We start from the raw sequence: 26,871 nt of genomic DNA, 5'->3' as shown, positions 1-26,871 counted from the left end.
GCAATTTACTATTGTTCTTTTTGGCTGCCTTTCGATTCATAGCTCGCCTTATAGCTCATGCTGCAGTTCAGTGTTTTCGAGACGGTATGATTCATGAGAAGCGAACCACGACAGCATTTTTCTTCCCCATGGACACGAGGACCAGCAGGTATATCTGGAAAAACGGTTGGTCGAGGAAAAACAGTTTGAAAAATCTTATTCGAGCAGTGTATGAACTTTGCATGCATTCGGCCGTTTTCTGTTCGAACGAGATGGACTGCTCGAATGCAGTAGGCCGTACCGCACGGAGCGCAAACTGAGATAAAACCGTGAAAACTGTGAAAAATTGTGAAACCGTGTTTGTAAAAATTAAAAGTCTCCGGGATTTCTAAACGGGTAATTTCTTCTTTAGCGTTGGAGTACGATTTACGAGTAATCCTACAGACACAAACTTTTACGCCCAAAATGAAGCTCAAAATATTCATGTTCAAAATGTTCAAAGAATTTTACTTACCACGTGTGTGGCTTGAAGAGATCGTTTTCTGCTTTTCGGACTTTTTTAAAAAAACGATACCAACACAATTACAATGAACGATTTTTCTGAGTTCACTTTATCAGTATGATACAACACGCCCACGAGTAGAAACTGCCAATGCTTGCTGACAATCTAAGTGGCAATCCACTCCATCCAGGTCCTCACTCGATCGGCCGGTCTGCTACCTTTCACGCCGACCCTTTTTTTCTGCATTTTTCAGTACCAACCCCGGGCGCTAACTGTCTTTATTAATTCCTTCCCATTCCTATCTCCTACGTGAGCAACTTTTAGGTGTGTGTTCAAGAGTGTTACAGATTTAGCCAAAAACAAAAAAAACGGAAATGGAAATCCCACTACGCTATTTCATGTAACAACTGGACCTACTACTTATAGGACTGAATGTAGAAGTAACAAGAGGACCGGAATCATTCATTGGAATTATGGTTCGTTTGATTTATTGTAAGTGGTTCCGTGTTACTGTTTGATTTGAGTCTGACCTATCCGCTAATCGTAATCTACCGTAGTACCGTCACTGTAATCTAAACTTGTAATCACTATCATAACTGCTGCACGAACTATTGTAGCACGAATCCGCCTAAAAACGGGTCTTATACCTTTAAGAAAATAAATATATCCCGAAACAAGCAGCCTCTCGCGCCTCGCCTGCATTACTGTTCGAGTTTGGCTAATTCGTACACATATAAAAAAGGGAAGCAGTAATGCTGCCACATACCCGAGAGAAACTGATTAGTTTGTAAGGTTGTAAAACTGTCACTAGTGTGTAAGCTTAACTAAAATACCTTCTGGAGTGGCGTTTACCGCTAGCTAACCGAGTAAGTCCGGAGTAAAGGACGGGACGGAAACCAACCTGTGATCGCTACAAAGCATTCGATGGAAACATTCGATTACTTACTCTAGCAAAATAAAAAAAATGAAAAAACAAAAAAGAGAAAACACAAAAAAGTCTTTTTCGATTTTCCGACCGACACACAGAGCGTTCAGCGAGTGAAGTCTGCCCTTCCCGGCGCTTCAGGGATTAGTCACCGCTCGGAGTTGCGCTCTCCGCGTGTCATGCGAGTAAAATAAATACTTATTCTAGCGATATTAGAGCATCATGCAGAATGGAATTATGCCGGGGGGGTACAGCTCAACCTCGACCACCTGGTTCGTTACAGTCTACTACTTGTGTAACAGTCGGATTGTCGTCCCTCCGATCTTTGTGCAATTGCAACCGGAACACGCATCACTACCGTCGTTTGCAATCTCATACCGAACGAACGGTCGGGTGGTCGCACAGGAACGCAAATTGTATAAACGTGCAAACGACGAGAAGGATGTGAGTTCGAGAAAAGGATCGAAATAGAAGTCGCTGTTGCCCGTCGCCCGAGAGGACCGAACGAATGGGAACGATTGGCACGCCAGCAGGAATGTAGGTGCCCGGGAAAGCACCAGGTAGGTATCTTCGGTTCGTCCTCCGCCCTCGTGCGATATCAGATTGATGCGAGCCGAGATGATGCGAGTGAAAACATATCCGCGACCGCACCGACGAATGCTTTTTCTCTTGTTTCCGTGCTACAATCCTTCTTCGGTCTTCGATCCGCTCTCTGCGTACCGGTTTACGTCGATTCTTGCTGTTTGCTGCTGCTGTTGCTGGTGTTGTTACTACTGTTTGCTGGTACTACTGATGTGACGGTAGTATTGTCCTTTGGACTGTTGCTGCTGCTGCTGCTGCTGCTCGAGGAAGAAGATGGCGCAGAGAACCGTTGTTCCGTTTCACCCGTCGAGCCGGCAATGCTGTTGTCATTGTCGAGCGAGCGAGCCGATCCACCGACCGCTACGGCCGTGGCGACACTGTTCTTGAGCGCCTCCACGTCGACCCCACTTTCCGCCGAATCGCCCGTATTTTTGTAGTTGGACGAGAAGAACGACAGGGCCTTCATCAGCTGGTAGCTCTTCGATACCGGCAGGTTCGAGTCGTACAGGTTCTTGCTGCTCTTGCAGTCCACGTAGAACCACCAGTTGCACTTCAGCACCGTCTGGTCGAACAGTGTGCTCTCCGGGCACAGGAACGATTTCATGATCAATCCATCGTCCGTCAGGGCGCACACGTGGAAGACCTGTGGAAAACGGGAGAGGAGAGACAGATAAATGAGAGGTTTTTGATGCAATGTGTGAATTCTAGTGACTTTTTGAAAGAAATTCTAATTATCTTCTACGACGTAGTAGAAAGAACACCTGCAACATCATTTCGATGCAGCCATGTTGTCTGGTTAGCATATTCCATGATGTTCCAGGTTAGAAAGAATCCTTGCCATGCCCTGCCAACATGGTAAAGCCATGTCTGTGGTGCTGACGTTGGAATTGGATCCCTTATTAAAATGCTAATTTATGTCAGTTCCCTTTGGCATCTGAATTCAGACGCCATCTGCATTCCGTTGGCAACACAGTGCACCAAAGCGTCGAGAGCATAACTCGTACCATTCTGATCCTGTGCCATTACCATCCATTACATCTTCATAAATTGCCTTATCTTTGTCTCGCCTGGCAATGGGAACGGTGCGGAGGCAATTCAAAATGGAACTCAATGTGCGAGGTGCACAATTCAAAAACTCTGTTCTCCATTTAAAGAGGGCTAAGGTTAATTCGTTTCGTAAAACGGTTCATTTATGACGATTTTTTGGGAAGAAACCAATCACCTTTTTTCTAGTGGATGTTATATTAAACTACAACTTTTCAAGAATATTTGGATGTATTTTGGGGAAGATTTGTTAAAAACTTCATCCGTGAAATAAACATTAGGAAGGCATTTATAGGAAGGTAACGGATTGATCAATGATCAAACCGGGTTCGTCGCTTAATCGTGCAAGTCTTTTGATTCGCACCAAAAACGTAGCCCATCGCAGCCGTCTGGTGGGTCATCAGAAAAAGCACAAATCGATATTCTTTTGATAGATTATAAGTTTATCCAGGTAGCCCAGTCGAGTTTTTGTTGAATTTCCATTTTTTCCATTTGTGGCAGATTTATGAAGATGAAAAAATGATGCTTTTTACGACTTTACCAAAAAACCCAGTTTTTACATAATTGTTTAAAATAAAGTAGCACCATTTTTTATGAAAACTCAACGTGGCTACCTAGCAAATAGTGTAAAGATTAAGTTTTTTCGTTAGTTTTGTGTTAGTTTTTTATGCTACGATGGGCACCAACTTTAAAAACGTTGGTTTTTAGGTATGCGGTTTTAAAAAATTCTATATGTTTGTCAGTTTTGCTTCGATTGATAAAAAAAATGCACGCAACATTCTTTAAAGGATCAGCATTCATTAAAAAACCTTAGCCACCCCCCCCTCCCCGCCCCCCTTTAAAGCTATAGAGCTTTTATTTCGTTCATTTCTGAATGTGGCTCTAACGAATCATCTGGCAGTGAATCTAAATCCAAGCTGTACAATCGAGAATGCATTCACAACGCGATGCATCCTCCACCATTCCGGTGCTTTAGTCGTAATCCAACCGAAAGTTACCATTCCGCAGCTCGTCTAAAACTCTGCATTCGCCCCTTGGGAACGGAACGGAATCGGCGGGTGCTAATGAATGCTTTCACTGAATGGCCCTCGCTCCCCTTTGTGTCGACCCTTCCTAGTGCATAGCGCTTTCAAAATGTACTAATGCTTGTGCGAGCTCTCGGTAGATCTATACATCCAGAATGGTGAACGACGAGTTTCGTGAAGCACCCGTGGATGCATGCTAAGCTCCAATCCGACGCAAATCAAACACAAACGATCACAACGGTGGATCGCTCGAGAGGATTTCCCTGAGTGCTTCAACTTCGAGCACCAGATGCTATTCGAATGCCAGTAAACTGTGGAATCGATTCTAGTTGGAAAGATCTCCGTTCAGCATCAATCACAGAACCGTTTCCCATTAGCAACCCTCGCCCCGCCCCCCGAATACATACCATACAACCCAAGTCCTCGTCACCATAGAGCCCCGGGAAGTGCTTCTGTTCGCCACAGTTGAACGTCGTGTGCGGTAGGTCAACCTTGGAGGTGAAGTTGTCATCAAAGTTCTTATCGTATCCCACCGGGTAGTACTCCTTCGGTGCGTTCATAACCTAGAAATGGGCGGAAGACATTTGTAGCTACAGCGAAAGACTTGCCTCGGGAATGTCCCTAGAATGTAACATACCTTGTGTCCCATGTTGGTCGGATAACGTCTCGGACGTGGCGTAGTGGTCGTTGTGGTGGTCGTGGTCGTTTGCTGCGCCGCCAAGAACTGAGCCTGGGCGTAAGCAGCCTGCTGCCGCTCGTACTGCTTCTGGGCGCGCATTTCCTGCTGCCGAACTCGGATCGCTTCCTTAATGACTTCGACGCTTACATTGGCAGCGGCCGCCAACTCCTCCACGGTGTGGCCCATCAAATCGACTCCCTCGGTTGCGTCTGCATCAGCCGCCGTAGCAGTCACCGTGCTCGAGTAGCTTGGTTTTCCCACCGAAAACGACGACGACGATGATGACGATGGCGATTGGCGACGCGGTGGAATGCTCATGATGGAGTTCTTGATCACGGCCGGTTGCAGTTTGTTGTCGATCTGGACGACCGGTCCGGTCGAGATGCGGGACACCGATTCTGGCATCGCCTGGAATGCTGGGACCTTCTGGACCTGCAGGTGCGGCGCTTCCTTGTAGATGATCTGCTGGTTAGGGGGAGCAGCACCACCGGTAACGCCGGGTGTGCGGGAGAGGGAGGTACTAGCGGTACGGTGATAGGAGGAGGTCTGGTTCATGAGCTGGCTCTGGAAGGAGGGGTCGGGAGTTTGGGAGGTCTTGAGGGCAAAGTTACGCCGGTGGACGGACGGATCGTATCTCACCGGTTCCGGCTCGGTCGGTTTAGGGATCGGTCGGAAGGGAGGAACACCCAGGGGAAGGGAGGTAGCTTTGGTCATCTGGCTGACCGCTGGTGACACGTATACGGGGGAAGCGGACGATCCCACTTTCGGGAGACCTCCGTGGCCCTTAACCGGTAGCGGCGGTTTCCCTCTCGGCAACGTCACGGCCTGGGGACGGCTCTGTTGAATCGCTGCCGGTGAACCCAGTAGCCCACCGAGTGCACTGGGCGGGACAGAGGCACCCTGTGGTGGTAGCGGTTGCAGTACCGGTGGGTAGGATGTCTGTGGAGAAAAGGGAACGGAAACAGAGCAAAAGGGACATCAGAGTAAGGCATCATCATCAGCAACGCGTGAAAGAAGTTCATTATTATTATGCTGAAGTGGATTAATTTGTCATCGGAAATGGGCTTTCCCTTCTCGGTCCTCGTGGACCGGTCTTGTCAGCTACGGTGCGTGTGCGTATGTGTGTGCCAGTGAGAGAGAGAGAGAGAGAGAGAGAGAGAGAGAACCGGTATGGCTTGTGATACGATACGACCGGGAGTCGGTCATACGACTTCCGAGCGAACGTACGGAACGATGAAAGGTACCGGAGACTGCTGACGACGGTGGACCGGTGGCTCCGGACGACGGGGGACCGGTGGCGGTGGTGGACTGGACGGTTGCGACCAAATTACGTTTCGTTAGCTCCGGGACTAAATTAAGCGAATGAGATTAGCTCCATTCAGCGACCGAGCGGAAGGATGAACGATGAATCCTGGCCTCAAAAAGGGCCTGGCCTCGGATGGGACGACCCAGCGATTCATCCAAGTTGGCTGGCATGTTGACGACGGCGAGGACGACGAGAACGATGATGATGATGATACCGGTATGCATGGCTGTTGCGATGAGTCTCTAGTTGGAACCCGAAGTCGAAGGGCCACGTATTTTTGTCGTAAAATGTTGTTTAAGCAAAGGAACCGAAGAAGGAGCTTTGGTTCTTTGCAATGTCTTAGTTCAGGTATACTCCAAAGGATTGTCCGGCACTCCACTAAAAAAAAAACGATTCCAAAGGACATCGATGTCACCCCGATGATGCTCGCCAACAAATTTATGCAGAACCAACACCAAAACCATCCAATCTCGCTGGTTCCACGGACACAGGTGCGAGAACGAGAACACTTTTAATCCCAAGCTCACGGCAGCAGTGGAGGCGCCATAGCGACACGTCACGCCACGCTACGCCACAACGCGGCATGAGTTCACTTCATTTCGTGCTCCAACGCTTCCGCGGTCGGGCACACCTCATGCTCCCGGGTGGACGAAATTTTGCACCACGGAATTATCCTCGCCGATTTAATAACTTTCTCATCGGGTTCCGCGCAGCAGCAGCAGCAGCAGCACGTGGCAGAACGGGCGGATAAGATGTATTATGTTCCGGGAATCCGTGCCATCGCCGTGCCTTATGAAAAAGGGTGTCATTTTGCAAGCTATTCTCCGGGAAACTGGGGGCCAGCGATGCTCGTGGTGTTACTCCGTTTACCGATCTCCGCGACTCGCAGCAGGGTGTTAGCCCGGTATCGGTTCCAAAGTCGACAGGCGCCAGCTACGGTAAGGTGGATGTTCCGTTTGCATAATGCAGTGGAAAATGGTTTGAACAGAGGGCGGATCCCTGCCCTGAGCAGTGGGTGCAGTGGGTGTCCGTGTTTCTGATTCGGCTCGGTAGACACTTCTTTTAATAGGATGCTGCTTTGCTTGAGAGAGAAGGGCGGAGAAGCAAGTTTGTTCTGCTAGTGGGGGTTCATAAAGACGCCAGTGGAATGAGATGAGGCGCAGAGGGTTTACCGGTTAACTCTCTATTGGAGTTTGTTGAATGATTTGCATCAATCAGTAGCTTCCTTGCTAGCCAATTCTGTGGAATGAGTTCGTTTGTATAATTAACAGTGTTCTGTGATACTAAAAGCTAATGAAAGCAACTTATTAGTTGAAGTCCGAATCTGAATATCCTTCCGTAGTAATGGAAGAATCCTAAAGGGATATTTTGGATGTGAATGGAAAATTCTTCACCAAACTAACAAGGACTGGTGTGACTAATCTGGAGGTACTTTGTCATTTTATGGGGCATCATTTCGGGACGTCGATCCAACCAGAGCTGATTACCCTGGGAAGAATGTCGTTTTCATGAATTTATGTCCGACTCAATGATAAGAATTGGCAATTGGAGTATTCCAGTGAAGATTATCGACACTGTTTGGTTTATTGGCTTGCACTATCTTTAATGTCCTCTCGCTATAGGATCCATTTAACGACAATCTTTGGTGCAAATGAAAGAGAATAATCTTGTAATGAAAAAGGATCCTAGGTTGTAAAATTGATTAAGTTTATTACTTAGTAGCGAAGCTCAACTTCAACCACTTGAACCGGGCTTTAAACTGTTTGACTTTAATTGAAATTTGCGTAGAGCTCTAGCCCGATGAAGGTGGTGACAAGATTGCACAATAAATGCAGGTAGCACAAACAATCAATCAAATCATGCACCTGAATGAACTTCCCTAGGTGATACCCATACCTCAACCGGCGTGTATGAGGACCACAAAACCTCAGATACCGCAGCCACAAACAGAGAAGCAACGTAGTTCGTTCATTCGTTCGTTGGTTCGTCGTAGTTCCCCCACCCAGTAACCAGAGATCCATCATCTTCCGTTCTGCCACTGACACATCCAAAACCACAGGATGTCAAGCAAGTGATTGTTTGAAATAGGAAAAAGGAACAACATGTGGCTGTACAATGCGCCGGGTGTGTGATTGTGCCGACCGTTAAAGCACTCCAGTTCCAAATTAAAGGGGCCCTGCGCGTTTCCTTCAGTTCTATGCTTCGGCGATGTAGGAAGGAATATGTTCAATGGACCTTGATAAAGGATGGAAAAGTGAAGCGTGCTTTCACTCATTGCTCATTGCCAATTGCGTATTTCACCTGCTTTGGCCACACACGGCATGCGCCTCATGCGAAACTGTGATTGTCTGGATCGTGTGAGCTTTACTTTCGCCTGCCAGCTCAACCGAGCAGCACATGGACAGGCCCATCCACCATTACAGGAGATATAAGTGTGCCAGAGCGACCCCCGTGGCTTACTTCCTACCTTCACCTACCGCAGGGACCCCCCATGTGGTGGTGACCGATCATCATCCGGCATCCTCGGTTGCTCGGTAAATGGTGCATAATTTCCGCCAACCATCCATCCATCGGACGGACGGACGGACGGACGTCGACCGACCGATTAGGAAACAAATTGCACCCATCGGCCCCGGTGGCCGATTAAGCGTCGATGTGCCGTCCAGGCGTCATTGTTTGCTTAACTCGTGCGATCGGATCAAATAAATCATCGTCCGTCCAGCCTAACAATCGCTCCAGCCTGTTGTTTACATCACCTCCCTTGTCCTCCCTCGGTGGTCATTAGCTCCCTGGGGGGTGAATAGTTCCATTTTTTTCCCCGTTTTTTTTTGGTATGCTTACTGTCCACGTTCACATACATGCACACGCACCGAGACGCATCACTTTCTCTCAACGGAGCGTGCCACTGAGGAATACTTACGGGCATTTTGGAGGCTGGAAGTACGCCAATGTTGTTGGCGTTGGTCCGGATGTTGAGGGCCCGCCGTTTGTTGGCCTCTACGTTTCCAAGCGACTCGGTCAGCCCGAGCTCATCTCCGACGCTGAAACCTGCGGTGAAGAAGGGGAAGTAATCATTATCAGTGCCTTGACTCTGAGCGTAGTTAGCGGAGAGAGAGGATAGAGAATTCCTAGGACTCGTAGAATATTAGTAAGTCGAGAGGGATTGGCTATACGAGGTTTTAAAACATCCTTGAGCAGAATTTTATGGAAATCAAGAAAATATGGAATATTCTTATTTATCGAAAAATCTGAAGTTCCGTCTTGAAATCTTTGATGGTGCCTGTATGTGAGATATGCTTTCTACACAGTCAACCAACAAGGTTTTAAAGAACAAGGAGCAGCAAGAAGTCGATACCTGAGCAGCACTTGGGGCAACTGAACTCGATACCTTGGAAATTGTGATACCAAGGACACTCTCTACGAAACCGATACTTAGTCAGTAGTAGCAGGCAAGGTCCTGGTGCTATTTTTGGACATGAATTGTGAACGACAATCGACCGTGACCGTGACCGTGCCCCACTCGCTGGCCTTGTACTCCTCCCCGAGAACAAGATGATGAATTGGAATGCTGTCGTGCATTCCGGAGGACCTCATGCGAACTAAGTGAGCGGAAAGGAGAGATGAGCGAGCGAATGTGAGCTGTTCCATTCCATCCATTCTATTTATGACTTTCCTCATAATTTAAGCTGAGAGATATGAGACTCGCTGAATCGCTACCCGATGGACTAATCCCGCTGAATCCCAGGGTCTCCAGGAACCAACAAATAACCATCCATCTCACGCACCACGCTGCTTCTCGAAGCGTTTTTTCTTCATCTCATCGGTGCACGGTGCTTGTCAGATCGCGTGAAATGCCGTGTGGTTGGTTAAGCCAATGATTAAATCACCATCTAATAAAATAATGTTTCACTGGAGTTGGACCCGGGTGGCCTCCAAAGCTGCGAGACCCTGCCGTGCCACCAGTGGCCACCCCGTGACAGTGATAAACGAGAAGGGATTGCACGGGGCAATCAGTCACCAGTTGGTTATGCTGCCACCAGCATACCGAGCATACATATTACCGCACCCTCGGTGCGTTTTGCAGGCTTCGGTGGAGCGAACGGTGGATCCTTTCGCGTCTTATCACCTTCGCCGGTGGCGAAAGAGTGACGTACCGTCGCTGGGTGTGGTATGAAAAGCTTGAAAAATGATGCTCACTCTATGCTTCATCGGATCGCACCGGTGCACAACACGCCGATTCAAATGGCATGTCTGGCCTTTATCTTCACGAGATCAAGTTGAGCAATCCAGCATCAGCATCAGCATCGCCGCCAACACGCGTTCATGCCACGATTGTCACTCTTTCCGTGCCAGCATAAAGCAGCATAAAGGAGGGAGAAAGAGAGAGAGAGCAAGCTTTCTTTCATGTCACATTTCGAATCAAAACCACATAATCGGAATCGTCTTTGTTTGCGCCCTCGGCCTCGAAGTCACACTTGAGGCAGTTTCATCCTTGGCATGCTTCCACCCTTGTACCACCCCCACCCCGCAGAACGTCGTGTGGAGAAGATTGGAAAATTGACAATTTTGACGAATCGACCCCTGCCGATGATGATGACGACGACGATGGTGCCGGTTCATCAACAAGTTTATGACGCCGAGAGCGCGCGCACAAAAGAACCCCAATTTGTCACCGCATCCGTTTGACAATATCCGTCGTTCCGCTGCCGAGTTGGCCACCACCGTCGGCATCATGATGCTGATGATGACGAAGATGATGGTCTGGAGCGGAATAAAGCGATCGGAACTCCGTGGCAAAGTTGGATCGTCAGAAAACATCATTCTCGCGTCTTTACGCGGGTTCTAAACCGCCTTAAAGCTACCGTCGGGACTGCGGCGGCGACGAGTGCCTCAAAATTTAAGCTCCAACGAGCTACAGGACTGTCATGTTTTGGTGCCAGCACAGTTCTTAGAACTGCGCTGATCTGGGACGATCAAAGAACATTGATTGACATTCCCGGTTAGTTTGCTCCCCCCAGGTTAGGGGGCTCGAATTTCGCCTTCCGGGCCAGCCATCGTTTCCCGGAATGACAACGACGGACGACGGGAAAATTGAGAGATCCACCTCCGGGCATGATTCCAAGCAAACAGCCAGCCAGGGAAGAACATTTGCCACCGCTTGCTAGAATGATGATTCGCGATCGTTCACCAATGTTCGAAGGGAATCAATTTTTGGGGCCCCTAAATTTCGCTGACAGCGGAACATTTGTATTCATCTCGGAAAATGGGAATGAATGGCGGGAAGTTTTAATTAAAATTGAACATCGAGCGATGCCTTCATCTCGCCCAATCCTGCAGTAGCAGCAACAGTAGCAGAAGCTTCAATGCTCGCTAAACATCATAATGCTCCGTGGACAGGATTTTAGAAATGGATACGCGAAATTTGCATCGTTTACAATAAATATTCATTCCCATGGGTTCGGGTGAGACCACGGCTAGCTGAACGTGGCCCCGTTGGCTCCCATATGTTTGCTAATTAAATTGAGGTTTGCTCAACGCACACACAGAGACCGTTGGGCCACCCGATGAGCCACCTCGATTTCGACTTTTCACCCGTGGACTCCATTTTCTGCCTGGGTGGTAATGTGACCCCCAACGGTGCGTGCAGCCTCCGTCCGGTGGCCGATCCTGGCACACCAGCAGCGCTAGAGTAGGCTCACCGTACGGTCTCGATGACGATGCAACGAACGCTTGCCTATTTGAGCTTGAAATTTAGCGCAAACATTAGTCCCCCCCCCGGCCACCAATCTGTGCGACTGTGACAACACACCACAGAGGGCCGGGACGTTCGCATGGTGCACCATCGAAGCGTTTTATCTTTCCAGCTGGCGAACGGTCGTGTGCGGTGCGTGATTATATGCATGTCGTTGCAACGCACCCTGGAGATGGACGCTAGGAGAGGCCAGCGAGGCGGTCCGTGAGCGTTGCATGGTCCGGTGCTGCGGTCGCTGTTTTGGAATTATGCATCGCAACGATGATTTATGTGCATCGAAGCCTTTAATCTCATGTTGTCGATGATTGTCTCTTGCACTCTGACAGATGGTTTGATTAGCTGCGACATGATGCGATGTTTACTAACCCATTGGATGGTTTTACTACTTTTACAAAGAGATGAATAAAATGCACATTCAATATGTTTTCTTCCACTATTTACATTGTTACGTGTTGGTGGTTGAGTTTAATTAAAAATGATTACGTTACATGACTGCTATTGATTGGGGAAATGCAACAGTATTAGCGAAGTACGGAGGGGCAGTTGTCATGGAAATGGCGTGTAACTTCGCTAAATTCAAAATGTGAAATTTGTTAGATATATTTGAATGTAACTTATGGAACGGCCAATTTATGATGAATCTCGCAACATAAACCTCATGGCCATCTGTTAGAACTATCGAACATTTTTTATCGGTTTTGCTTGTGATGAAGCCAGCAGCATTTTAGTTTCAGTGATCAAACAAAAACAAAATTCCACTGAGTAGTACTCATGTGGCCTACAGGTGTGTAACATATAACTAGCTTCCAGAGAATTCAACTCGAAACACGTAAAGGCCAACAGGATAAATTAGTTGTAGAAGTTACTTTGCCTCAGTGTTTGGCTCGGACAAATTCAGAAGCATAAAAAAGTAGCAGAAATGTAACCTTCCGACGATGAAAGGAAACACAATCTACATCTAGCCTACATTTTGGATGGTGTTTCATCTCGGAAACTCTCCTGAAAGTATTTTCAACAACGAATCAAAACCAGAAACATTTGTACCATGCCCCATTGATTGTACAGAAATCAAAAGAGAACAAAAAAGGCTTACAATTTACATCTCGATTTATGACTCTGGCACCACCCTATCACAAACTAGGGCGCACCATAGCGAACAAATTGCGAAAGTATCTTTCACCTTTCAACCATTGCACGACCGCTAATTGAAGCTGCTTTTCTCGCGCTCTCGCGCTGACCCCAAACAACGGGTTAGCCCACAAATAATACTGTCAATAATAATCGCAAAACCCCACTGTTGACCCCAACGGGAGTGCCGTGGTGGAGCATAATGATTATGCCTAAAATTGTCAAAGACCCCAGCGATCGACGGTTCGACGTGGCCAGGCCCTTTCCTGGCCGCAATGTACATGCACTAACCACGCAGAGTACACCAAACGGGTTATTGTCTGGTTTCTTCTCGTGAAATTTTTGTTTTCATGCGATCCTATCTGGCATCAAAAATTAGCCACGGTCTCTGTACAGGATCATGCCGCCTTTTCGGCTTTCGAAAGAGGAAAGCATTCCAAGGGAGCGAACATGAGTACGAGCGAGCGCGCGCGCGGGCGCGCCAAAAGTCACGACCCGGCAAGTGAGCCACCATCGACGTTGGGCAAGAAAGTTTGTCTCGCAGCGTTAAGCTCACCATCATTCGGTCATCATTAGACGGGACCTCCCGTCGCCAGTCCGAACGGCGTTAAGAAATGTCGAAAGTGTTGTGCAGGGAGCATTTGAGCACTCGCGGCGCTAGTGCTTTCATTGACTTTCATCGAGTGGATACAGGCCGAAAAGGGAGAAGCGCACCGCGAGAGAGGCGTCAGAGGTTATGCGCTTGATATTTGAGATATGTGAACAGAGACCTTCACAAGAGATTTAACTTTTCTGGCGGAATGTTAACCCCGAAGGCACACCAGGGATCACATTTCAAGGATCGATATGATTCGGCGCATGGTATGCGGATGAAGTTAATTAATATTTCGCTAATGGTAACATGGGTACTCCAACGGATTGTGCGTCGCGAAACAGCGCATAAATTGATACTCCACATCGTTTGCATATTAACGAATGCATCGATAGCATTTTCCACATTCCTCGCCATTGAATGTTGGCCCAGCAGTCGGCCACGGTGCGATAAAATGACACTCGGTACACGTTTTCCCTGTGGGGCCTGCACTCGTTTACTCGCGAGCATTTGAATAATGCACGCATTTCTGTTCTGTCAGAGGAAACTGATTGTATTCGGTGTACGCTACACCGAATGCAGGAACAGCTTCTGCACAATTGCAGGGGCGGATTACACGTTCCGAGGAATTGCAATCTCTCGAAGCGTTAGTCCAGCCAGTCCTCGACCGGCCACTGATTATTCGATGAAATTATCCTTTCTGCCACCGTAAATGCAGCCCTCTGTTTGCACGGCTTGTGCTGGATTGGAATGTTACCATGCACCAAAATCGCTTTGATGGTGTAGCAAGTGAGTAATGCTCATCATGTAGTGGTGGTTCTACACCGCTTCGCAAGCGGTCTGGGCGGAGTCTGCCACCGCCGGGATGTCTTGTTAATTACATACAAATTAGACTAATTGACTGGATCTGCTGGGCAAAAAAGGGTAATCCCAGGGCGGATGTTGTACGATTTTCTAGCGCTCGCTACGTTAGTTGTTTCGCTGAATTCATGACGGTTCGTAGGTTCGGTTCGTCGACACACAACCACAACATCATCACTGGCCGTGGTGGCTCTCCTTTAACTATCTACCATGGCTGTAATCAGTGGCTTTTCAGTACGCCCGAAGCGAAATGAAACAAAAAAAAGATAGTTTCCTCTATTAAACACGAAACGAGGAACAGTGGCAGCTCATAGTTTGAAGCATGGGAACTGGATAGCGAAAGGAAGACTGGATAGAAGCGAGGAAAACAAAATCAAAGCAAAAAGAGTCGGTAGCGCACGACAAGAATGTAACGCGAAAAACAAAGCGGAAAACTCGAAAGAGCCTACATAGAAAAGAGGAGAGAGCACACCGAGACAGAAAGGAACCTAACGGCAAACAGGAACAGGGAAGGGCAGGAAGGACGACCGCGCACTTGAAACATACCTAACCCGAAGTGGGCCTTGACGCCGCCCAAATTGCGCACCCGGAACAGACCGGACTTTTTGAAGGCACAGTTCAGGATGAGACCGAAATCGGAATCAAAAACACAGGTACTCTCTAACTGTTTGATTGTGCCTAAAAAAGGGATGAGAAAAAAAGAGAAAAAAAGAAAAGAAAGATAGAGAACAGAACAGAACAGAGCAGGTGTTGGAAGTTAGAGAAGAGAGAGAGTGAGAGTGAAAGAAAGGAGGTTAAAAAAAAGAAAAGTCAAACGAACAAAATTCAAAAACCAGGAGAAGAAGAGCAAGTGGAAAATGCAAAACGATATCAACCAAACAAAAAAAGAACTCACAAGAGAATATAAGAACAAACGGACCTGTTCCAGTAGGAGGTCAGAATATCCCACTGGAGGGTATTTGCATATTGTGTTTTTTTTGTAGAATTTCAAAGGATACCCTTGCTCTCCTTCTCCCTGTTCGCGAGCTCTTCTTGGTAACAGCCTTCGGGAGGCCCAATATTCTGCTGAAATGTGACTTTACCCAAAAAATGCAAAATCAAAGGTTCGAAAGCCAGCACCTTTTTCCCGAAAGGTGCCTTCAGGGGTCTGCCCTACTGCACCACCATACCGCACGACCCAAAACTGTCCTTTAAGATAATGGGTTGGCATTGTGTAGGTAGTCACGTGCGGTTGTGTGCGAATTTTCGTAGGTGGAATTGTGCAAAAATCTTTTCCCAAACACCGTGTGTGCGTCGTGTGCTTGTGCGTGAAGTGCGGAAACATTGATTAATCATCGAATTGATATCGTCCCAGGTTAGATCACAAACGAAGCTTCGTCTTTACCTTCGCCACGGCGTGTGTGTGCGTGTGTATGTGTATTTGTATTCCATGTCCTGGTTATCCGGTAATTATGTGAAACGGCATTAGCGCACAGTGAGAGTGAACATCGTAGGGCCCAAGTGTATTGAAGACATTAACTGGGGAAAGCGATCGATGCTTGCGCCCTTCCCTCCATGCTGTCTCCAATCACTTTCGATAATCTCCGGTGCGCCACGGGTGGAGCATCCTGTACAACCGGAATGGTACGGTAAGACGTCCGGGTTCACGACTAAACCGGCTCAAAGATCTATCGAGACACATCACCATCCCACTTCTAGTGTCTGGCAGCTGAGTGCAGCATTGGTGAGAGCATCATTGCAATCAGTTTCATTCAAGTAGCACACATATACACATGAGGTACTGACACAGGTAGTAGCATCGTCATCTCGCATCGCACCATGCGCACAGCAGCCGGCAGTAAAAAGGCACAAACAATCACTTCAACCATCTAGAAACGATCGAGATCGGCGTTTGCCGGTGTAATGGTGTGTCGCTGCTACAACCATTCATGGTTCATTTGTTGCTTTTATGCTTCTTCACATAAACCTGATCGTAAAGCAGAAGCGCGCGAGGTACGGTCATGGTCTAGCAGCAACAGCATCAGCGCTATGTCGCTATGGCGCAAGTGCTTTTTGGTGTGAAGGGCAGGGAATGTGTTTGGTTTAATGGTACTTGACCATACGGCCATTTGATACGCCGGCTCGCATTCGATTACTACTTCCCGGTGCCGGACGCGATATCAACGATGGCTTTATTTCATGGCTAGCGTTCCTTTAGATTCTCGTAAAAAACAACTTTCTTGATTGGAATATCTTCGTAGGTTTTAGTGGTTGCTCATCATTGTAAATGGATGGAGACATCACAACGATAAAGAATATTTCTGTTTGTAAACAAGCATACGAGAGCAAATCTGTTGTGATGCTTTTGTAAAGCTGTGGTTGTGAGGAAATTGTGAAGGATTAAACAATTCCTTTTGTTGATGCTAAATCGAATGAAGCTTAACGGCAGGAGTTTATTGCGAATTGACTTGTTATCCTTCCATTTGCTTCCATTTCCATTGCATTTGCTTAAGAAATAAGGGGAAAAACAGGACAAAGAAAATGAAGGGCCCACTCCAAATGAATTCGCTCTCGAAAATTGGTGATGCAGATCGAAAATGAAACGCAGAACTCACAGTCAATCAATGGAGTTAGTAAAGTAAATTCGAAAACCAAAAAAGGCTCTCGGCGAAAGGATAATGCAAACCAAAAAAAAACTTTTCAAATGATGTTTTCCACTTTCAACTTCTCAATCATTACTTTCTCCCTGCGCTGAAGCAAGTACTCTAGTAAGAGCTCAAGTAGAGTTCGAATGCAAACACGAATCTGGGAGAGATCGTAATGAATAAAACTCCACACTATTACTGTGCTGGCATCGAAATGTGGCATTCAAAACACAAATCCACGGAAAAGCTAACAAACGGCAGAAAAAACGGAGCTATTTCCTGTTTTTCATACCCACAGTACCCGCAATGTGCAATCCAAATTGCAATCAAACAAAATGGTCAGTGCTTACGGTCCGTGGGATTTTCTCTCTGTATTTTCATTTTAATTTCATTCCATCAAGAGAACGAGCCTCGTCACCATCATCATCATCATCATCATCATCATTATGAGGCAGGCTATCATTTGAATGACGATTGCCATTGTGATGTCGCTTGTCCTTTGAACTCCACTGGTCCGCCGCCGAGCGACGCATCGCGATGGAACGAAATTATGTTTGGGAATTCTATGTTTGTTTTCATTCGTCACAAAACCCTCTAGCCCAATTTGCTGCCACACTCCCACGAGCCCTTCCTCGAACCTCATACTCTCATCATCATCATCGCCGTCATCGTCGTCGTCGTCGTCGTCTCCGTCGTGGTCGTCGTGCAACCGTTTTCCGTAGACCATTTCTCTGGTTGCGCCCCATCAAAAATCAATCAAATCTTCCCAAAAAAAAAAAAAATGCTCCATGGTGATGGGTTTTACTTTTCTTTTCGTACGCGAGGAGGTGCGCGCTTTCGGAGCACTTCTTGGAATGATTTCATTCCGTTGCTCTGTCTCGGTCGAGACATTTGCTCTCACAGGTCCCGCCATTTGATTTGACTTTAATTTATTTATACCACTTGTCGCTTGGCGTAGGATGCGTTGGGGCCACCGCCCCAACAGTTTCCAGTGAAACACCGCACGATACGGGCGTACGATTTATGGAAGCAATTTTTGGGACAAATGGAAAATTCCCTCCAACAGCTTCCAGAGAAGCGCCCTTAGAAGTTCCTTCGTTGCGGTGTAAGTGTGTATGTTGGTTGCGTATTCTTGATTCGAAATCAGGCTTCCACGAAACAACTGTGGGAAGGATACAGAGGCAGGACAGTAACATCAAAAGCAGCAGCAATCGAATGGAATGCCAAAGGACACGAGAAGCCGCGATCAAACGTCTCCGACACCTTCCGATACGCAGGATCGTTCGTGATTGTTACGGACGGGCGGGATGACAATCGCCGGTAGCGATGATTTGTGTGGCCACCAGGCAACATGTGAGCCGAATCTTAATGACCTACAATCTACCTGCCACATCGCATCACCATCAGCAACGCATTGATATGGTTTCTCAGGTTTCCCGAAAGCCACGCGTAATGTTCCATGGCACCTACTCGATGAGTTTTTTCGGCTTGAGCTCTTCGGAGAAAAAGGACACTTTTCCTGAGAATTTATTGCGCAACACAAACACCCAATCAGTGTGGTTTCCCTTCGAGTGATTACACCGAATCGTCGAATCGATTCGACTATCCCAAAAAGCTTTTCAACACATTGCCACGCGTTCCGGTATACCTTAGCTCTCGTTGTATTAATTATGCTGGGAAAGGAAAATCACGCCACAGCACTGTCTCGAAGCCTCGACATTGCGCATAATTCGATTAATGACTGGCGCACAGCAAACCATTATTATTGGGCATCGGAAGCACGTGGCGTCCCTAGGAAATGGACTGCTCGGACGGTCGAAAAGGTGGCAATTTAATTAGCGCCCAACGAAGATTTGATACCGGAAGGCGGATGAAGAGCTTCCCGAATCCGAGGGGGGGGGGGGGGAACGCTCCATAATGCGCAAAACACGATAGGATCCTTCATCGTAGAGGTTTTGGTTCGATCGTTTCAGGCCGCTCGCGATGAGCAGGAGCTTCCTGGAAAGCTCCATCCAGTGTGCCTCGTGGTTCCGCGTGGTTTGGTAAAAATAAATTGAAAATCCTTCAGGCGGCCACACGATGTGCCCAACCCACCCACAGGCGGAGTATTCTCGTGAACGCTCCCTTCCTCTTATTTCCCTCTCTCGCCATGGGTGAGGAAAATGTTGCGATTTTCTATTTTCCAAAAGTTACCCCACTTGCTGGCGGCTTCCTTTCCGGCGTTAAACGCCCGGCCAGCGATTCTGATCGCAACCAATTTTAATTATCCAAATCCACCGGCATCGGTCGGTGGCGACGACGGCTTACGGCGAAAATGGGGCGTAAAATCTGGTCCATGACGGTGGCGGCGGCGCTAATTTGCGGTCTTGGGCAGGGGAAGGGGAAGGGTTTTGTTTCCAATTTCCCTCCCGGGAGCCATCCAGGGATCTCCTTCGCCTTAGGCTCCCCGTAGACAAACGGAGGTTTTCTTTTGGTAACGGAATGGTAAAGTTATTGGAGTGAAGAGGGAAAAGCAGCGTGCTTCCATCAATCGGTCCACTCCGGGTTGGCGGGATCCTTAAGATTACCTACTTCGCTGCCTCTCGCTACAATACCGCAACACCACCACTCGGAAAGGTTTTCGCTCGTTCAGAGCAAACAACAAATCAAGTGTTTTTCGGGCCTCAACCGAGGTTTGGTGCCCGAGTGCCTCTAGCGGTCTGGCTCCAGCGACTAATTTTCACTTCCATCGAGAAGGATTGCTAGGGATTCGTTTTTCGTTTGGAGAGCACTCTTTCAATTTACCGCGACCCTCCCGATCCGCCCGGGCTATGCCATTGTTAGTAATATTTATTCCGTGCTCTTCAATTTGCAATTGACGGAACTTGGAAGTCGAGCCGAATTCTGGACGATTCGATTCCGAAAAGACAAACAATCGCCCTTGATGGTAATGGTTTTTTGTAGAGCATTCTGATCAGGAAAGCAGAAAGTGATTGAATTGTGGTGTAGCCTCGAAACGAGAGCTTCGTAAACACACTGTGAGCACATTGAACACTGATGACGCACAGGAGGGGGTCCTTATTTACATCCGTGAGACGAACGAACGAACGGAGTGCAGCTTGTCAGCCGTCAAGCACCGACACATTCCTCGGAGGAATTAAAGTTGGTGGGATTTGTGCTGCGTTGTTGCAGTGAATGCAGCAACGGTTCGGTAGCTCACGAAAACAAACTAGTATTTCCACTCCAGTGGGAGAGAGCGAGAATGAGAGAGGGAGAAGCCAACTGAAGGCCAACCCTTTCCCTGGTTTTCGTTTTTGGCCGAATGACCATCAAAGTGCCGGTGCAAACTACTGAAGCACGCCATCCGCGGCCTTGAGTAGTGGATGCAGTTCCACCGGCACGATCCGGGTGTTGTTGCTGCTTCGACTTTGCGAACGAAATTCGAGACTAGTACGGCTTCGACTGCGGCCATTTGCATTGTTCAGCCCGTGGCTGCATCCGCTCAATTGTGCCTGGCGAATTGTCGGGAAACTTTCGTTTCAATTGCTGGGAAGAGTAGAGGGATGTTGGGGAAAAAACTTTTTCCCTAGACGAAAAGTATTGCTCTCCGGTACCATTGCAGTATTGGCCTTCCGATTGTAGTACGTCGGAGCTCCTCACGGATTACCGGGAAAGGAGCTAGTTGTAGCGTCGCCCAACAGGAGTTCCCAGTCCTGGTAGCCGCGAAAGGGTGCGTCGTGGTGGATGGGCTACGGTGTACCGTTGGCCAAAGTTTTTAATCATACAGCACCATTTGCATTTCGTTTTGGTACCTTTTTGAAGGTGGCGAGTTCAAGCTTCAAATGAGCGGTTCCGGCTGCGGAGGGATTCTAATAAAGCATTAGCAATGAACAAAGTTTAGCATGAAAATGATAATTTCAGAATGAAAGAAAAGAAAAGAAAAATGTACAGGGTATTGGAAATGGCGCCAGGCCAGGCAACTGCGTTAACGTATGCATTAAAAAAGAGACAAAATTTGAATGGTGATAAAAAATAAACTATGACAGATAATTGAGTTCTGTACATGTGTAGGGGGAGTTTCTTCGCAAAAAAATATTGTGTAATTCCGAGGATTCCGGGAATTAGCCGACAATTTTGACATGGCAGTCGAAAACAAGTTTGTGCACATGTTTTTCAACTCTTTCTGTGCCTTTTCAATCAATTCCTCCTCCGTTTTTGCAACAAATTGTTACAATAGATCCTTAACGTTTAAAATTAGCCCAGAAATTTTAGATGGGCCGCTGCTGGGAGACGTGGAGAGGGTTCGCAATCTTCGGTATCACATTAATACTCTGCTGCTCCTTTTCGTCTAACGATCGTCTCGAGTCCTTGCCTTGCCATATCCGGCGCTCACACGGCGCGTATCAGGATACCCGTTTTTGAAAATGCACAAACCTCGGCACGAAGTTGCTTAACTTTTTTCGTCATCACGATTAGAGTTCGACTGATAGAGCTTCCATTCAAGTTTGTCTGATGACTCATTAATAACTACTATTGATACTGCATTTTTAGTTTCTTCAGTGCAATGGACGGTTTGCCCATGAAAAATCAGCAAATTTTGTCTCTTTTTTTTTAGGCATACGTTATTCAAACATCGAGCTTATTTTTGTTGCCAGATGATTTAAGGTTCAAAACCTTTTGATGATGAATGTTTAGTTCCTTAGTGATGCCATGACTGCTTATCGTCTACGAAATTTTACAAATTCCAATACAAAACAGCGATTTTTTCATTATTTTCACATATTTTTGAACAGCTATATTTCCATGAGGCACAGCATGGAAAAATTAACATTTAGGCAACATAATATTTATGAGGATTGGTTTTATCTTTTGTAAATTTCCCTTTATAAAACATATAATAAAACATCAAAATGGCGCAGTTGACGTTGTAATGAATACATGGCTAGCAAAAAGCACTCAACAATAACGAAAAAATGCTCCCCCGAAGGATACGCCATTATCCACCATTAGCCGGTTCGTGCGGCAGCTGCCATGACAACATATTGAATGGGCCATCGACAATGAGCCATCAATTCGCTCTTCATCAATCATAATTACCACCATGTTATCGTGGTCCTTCGCGTCAGGTGTGCATGATGTGTCTTAATCACAATCACGTCGCTATGGAGACGATGCTGCTGGTGCTCATCTATTCCCCTTTGTTCCAAGCCGGATGCCCGTGTAATGGGGGCTTCCTTCCGATTCCGATTCCGATTCCTCTTAGCTCGTTAGAGATGATTCATAATTCCGAATTACACATTCCCGGAACGCCCAGAACCAAACGCTTTTTTTCTAGCATATCATCGATGGACCTTTTCCACCGTCAACCCATCTCGATGATTCGGCTGAAAAGTGTCCAACCGTACACCATTGTAGGCGCCAAAAAGACCCTTCTCAAGCGATGGTTTCCATCCATTTCCGCTTTTCTCTTGTTCTCAAGGACACGCTCCGGGAAAGACGTTCCTTTTCCACGTCTCTACGTTTTCCAGCCCAAGGGCTTGCCAAAAACTGCCAATCATAATTCGGGATCGGCCTCAGCGATTAGTCCCCAGATCGCTAGCACCACGGTTACTATACGCACGTTCTCCCCGCTTACGTCAGAACCATTTCCTTCCATTCATCCATCATCATCTCATCAGCATTTTATCAAAGAGCAGCCTCCAGATCCAGATTTCCTCGCACGAATCATCTCGGATCGAATATCGGCCCCAAGGACGCAGGAGCAGAACTTTCAAAACCCACGAACCGGTGCGCCATCGACAGACTATTCTGCGTTCCGCCGTCAAACAAGAAATGGAGGGGAAAAAATCCGTGAAAAGATGTTTAAAATCCCGTCCATCGACGGGAATCCATTTATTACCGTTTGGTCGGAAGTGGGGCGAAGGCGTCCGATCGAACAAATCGAACGGCAATTGGATCAACCACACACCACGAGAAGCACTGTGGTACGGTGCCGTAACCGCAAAACTGATCGGATCGAAAGCGATTAGTGACAAGCCGAGGTATCTTCCGTTCCCGGGTTCCGCTGTGAACGCAGCACAACGCTTGGTTTCGCTCTGACTTTGCCTTATCTCCCGAGCAACCCAGCAAATCACGGTCCGTTTGTTGGCCTGTTGGCAAGGAATGGTTTTTTTGCAGTTTATTAACTTGGCCCTTTTTTGTTACTTCTGCCACTTTTTTTATCATAATCATGCCCATGCGATTCGCTTTCGGCACCTTGCCGGACGCAGTTTGCCATTTCTTGGTTGCGAAAATCGAAAGAAATTATCGGCAGCGGAAGTACAGAGGGAAATGAAAGTAAAACGATCCTTCGCCTTCGCCATCACGGTCATGGCGCAAATTATGGCGGATGGGGCATTCTCTTTTCGCAAGAGGCGTGTCTTGCGGCTTAAGCACCAAGGTCACCGATCCTGTTCAATCAATCATGGCCAACGGGCGCTGAACACGTGGACGTGTTGTGGTTGCGTGCGTGTGTGCGTGCGGCGAAAAGCTGAACATCATTGGCCCTTCCCAATAAGCTCCATCGATCAATTGCGCTGTTTTGTTTACTTTCCTATCGCTTTTTTACCCTCCGATCCGATCCGATAAGCTTAGGCAATTAACGGTAACGTTGTTACAGGATGTCGCATGCCAAGTAGCTTCGGGAAGATTATCAGATCGATTCCCGACGTAATCCCTACGTTCAAAGTGTCAAAGTGGAACAGCTGAGCACGTGGATTAGTGGTTTTCGTTTAGGGAAAACAGGATCGATGTGGGCATAGTCAACGGCTTCCGTTCGATTGTTTTTCGCGGTCGATCACGGTGTTTCCTGTTTTCGTTGAAGCTGCGACGATGGCACAGAAAAGAGAAAGGACGATGATGATGATGATGATGTGGTCAACCATGATGATGATGATGATGTTGTGGAATCGGTTCACCCAATGGTTGACCTCACGGCGTAACGACCGTTTCACTTTTACCACTTTCATTGCATTCCTCAAAAGACTTGGCGTTGGCTGCACCAGGGGCGTACATCACGCCAAGCCAGTCTTCAGTTGCGTGAGGATTGTACTGATTGTGTGTTTCGCGGCCATAGACCGCACCTTCATATCGCGAAACGGATGTGCAATAAAGTAGACCGCCACATTCGCCACCGATTGTCCGTTTGTCCGTGAGCTTTTGTGGGCAAATGTTGTCGTTTCAGTGCAGATAAGCATCCGCTGCGTAGCCTACGGCAAACAATCGTCACCGTTGTCAATGGTATATGCTCAATGGTGTAATCGGGAGAGACAATTCTTACTAATTACATACTACAGGTGCGCCAGGGTTGCAATGTGTGGCAGCGGGTAACGCATTGGTTCATGGTAGCCTCTCTCTCTCTCTGTCGGCATCCAGTGGAGGTTGTACGTGGCTGGAACAGTCGCCGCAATTGTCGTCGACGCAATCCGACACGCCGCCCAACTACTTGCCATGGTGCAGTTAAGTAACGTTACCCCAGCCTCAGTGAGATGACCCTAAGGTCCCGGGTCTAGGAGCACGCCATAAGCCAACCCAACCGGTGATGAGAGCAAAGGTATGTGGCCTTTTGCTCTCTATTGCCCGTTCCACGGGGTGCGGTCATAACTCTTTCTTGAAAATTTTTTCAGGACATTGCGTCAGGACAATTGGGTCCATCTTTAGATTCGTCATTTCGACGGTTCGAGGGTCTAACGGTCACGAACGGCAATGGGTATGCCTTTAATTGCCAACCTACACTGTAAACTTACAGGCAAAGGCGCAGCCTGTGCCTTTTTGGAGAATAAAAACCGACCGAAAGTAGCCAAACACCGTACCACCAAAAACGGGCACATTTGGTCGCGTCGGATCGTTAACTGTCGACGAGGCGAGGACGAGACGAGTAATTAATCAAATTAGCGGAGCACCAGCGCAGAGACGTAGGCGCAGTCTGCTACAGAAGACTCCCGGTATGGACCTTTCTCTGAACTGAACTTTCTCTGAACGACTTCCACGCAGACGATAAACAGACCCAACACTCCGGGATCTGCACCATCAGGAAGGAAGAGGCCTGGCAAACAGCGTTACATAGACAGATTTTTTTTTTTGGGGGAGAGAAAAGGGATTTTTATTCTCCATCTCTCCCAACCGTTTACGAGCCACCTTCGCCAGCATGGTCCTGTGACCGTGACAGTAATTAAAAATTACCCAACCTCTACTTTGGGTTGACATTTGAAGAAAGACCTTCTCCGTGGTTGGCTGGCTATCCACCCGGACATCCCCCCGTAACCGATGGTCGCCTGAAATTACGTCGAGTACGGGACCGCCGGGGTCTGAATCGTTTTTTTTTAAATGAAAATGACATAAAGTTACAACCGCAACGATATCACCCAACACTTGCCACCCATGTCTGATGTGCTACGTTCTAGCGCTAGCGAAAGTTAATTGCGTCCGAAAGCGACCATACATGGCGCCTGCCAAAAAACTAAGTTTCTTGTATGGACAGTCAAGCCAGCGCAGTCAGCGGTTTCGCCCGAGGGTCTCTCACTTTCAGACGCTCACTCCAAAAGGAGCTGTTTATGCCGAAACCCCAATCTTATCTGACATGGGACGCAAAAGACGACGGTCCATGATGTGCCATTAAAGCGGTAAGGGACACTTTGTGTTCCAATCTGCACAAGTTGCGCAACGTTAGCCCGAGGGTGTAAAGTGTCGAGTCTGGTACGAGACAACGCGTCTTTAAAACGTAACACAAACGTTTGATGGCCCAAGTTATAGTCACCATCTACACCGGTTTGTCATGTAATGAGCCGGTAAACGCATCCGAAATTAAGGTAACCACTTCCCGGTGCTCTACATGCAAGCGGATGTGTGGCATGGCTTGGTCCCCCGGGGGCGAATACGGAAAGAATGAGCTAATAAGTCCGCGCGTCGGAAATGGTTCACCCTTGAAAAAAAAACAACACCCGAAAAACGGAATCTCAAATTTGTTTCGTAGCCCACTTTTTTGCCACAAACTAACGATGAGGCCGGAATGTACTTTTGGCCACAATATGGAGAAATGAGTTGTTAACGAGCTCCGAGTGGGCAGCACATCATAATCACAACGCTATCGGGAGTACCGACCTCACCGACCCCCCCGTTGGGTGGTTGAAGAGGATCACAATTTGAATGGCCACAGCGCCACAGTAGCCACCGGAGGAAGCTCATGTCCATAACGTGTGCTGTTGCTGTACCGAGTCTCAGAGTGTTCCCGTTATCCGGTGGTCCAGTTCGGTTCCACGCCCGGTATACGTTACTTAACGGTAAACTTATGCTTCAGCGAGACGGCCACGGCCAAGACAGCATCCAAGACAACATTTGCTGCGGAGTGGACGTGCCGTGCGTAGTGGAAGGCGATCGAGGAGTAACCGACGTTTCCGCTCGACTATGGCCCGAAGCTATTCTCGCAAGATGCACAAGCGTAGCTGCACATTGCGGAGAACTTCTACATTAGAACGGCAATCTCTAGCTCTCTAACCACTGGCCAGCAGTTGCTAGCATCACCAGCATAGGGAATTCTGTGCCGGACCGCCGTTAAACACCTTTCTCGTTTCTGGTGCGGCTGGCAGTTAGGGTTTCCGGTCGCACGGACGGGCCTTCAGGTTGCTAATAAATTCAATCAATATTATTACCACACCAAACCCAACTACCGGTCCGGTGTGCAGCCGGACTTTGAAGGCAGAACGTGTGGCAGACGGCTCACAAAAGGAAGCTCACACTGACCACGGCGATACATACAAAACATACATCAGCAAGAGCACACAGAGCTGCAGCAGCAGGAAGTCTATCGTGTACAATACAGCTTTCGTAGAAGTTTCACTCCTGACATACGGCAAAAT

General features: G+C 47.7%; 1 protein-coding gene across 5 annotated transcripts in view; it reads right to left on the bottom strand.

The window, feature by feature from the left end:
* Positions 1–567: 567 nt before the first annotated feature.
* Positions 568–26,871, bottom strand: part of LOC126570824 (uncharacterized) — a 66,549-nt gene continuing 40,245 nt past the window's right edge. For 3 of the 5 annotated variants that reach the window (XM_050228857.1, XM_050228856.1, XM_050228858.1), the window contains exons 3-7: positions 14,922–15,053; positions 8,963–9,090; positions 4,695–5,675; positions 4,465–4,620; positions 568–2,631 (exon numbers count right to left, since the gene is read on the bottom strand). In XM_050228857.1, the coding sequence (XP_050084814.1) occupies positions 2,131–2,631; positions 4,465–4,620; positions 4,695–5,675; positions 8,963–9,090; positions 14,922–15,053 (1,898 nt within the window). In that variant the 3' untranslated portion in view covers positions 568–2,130. The remainder of the gene's footprint in view (positions 2,632–4,464; positions 4,621–4,694; positions 5,676–8,962; positions 9,091–14,921; positions 15,054–26,871) is intronic. The other 2 variants (XM_050228859.1, XM_050228860.1) reach the window with 2 other exon arrangements.

This window comes from Anopheles aquasalis, chromosome 2 (genome assembly GCF_943734665.1).
Source record: "Anopheles aquasalis chromosome 2, idAnoAquaMG_Q_19, whole genome shotgun sequence".
Lineage (NCBI taxonomy): Eukaryota > Metazoa > Arthropoda > Insecta > Diptera > Culicidae > Anopheles > Anopheles aquasalis.
The sequence above is the reverse complement of the archived record's forward strand: the minus strand, read 5'-3'. Positions and strand labels throughout refer to the sequence as shown.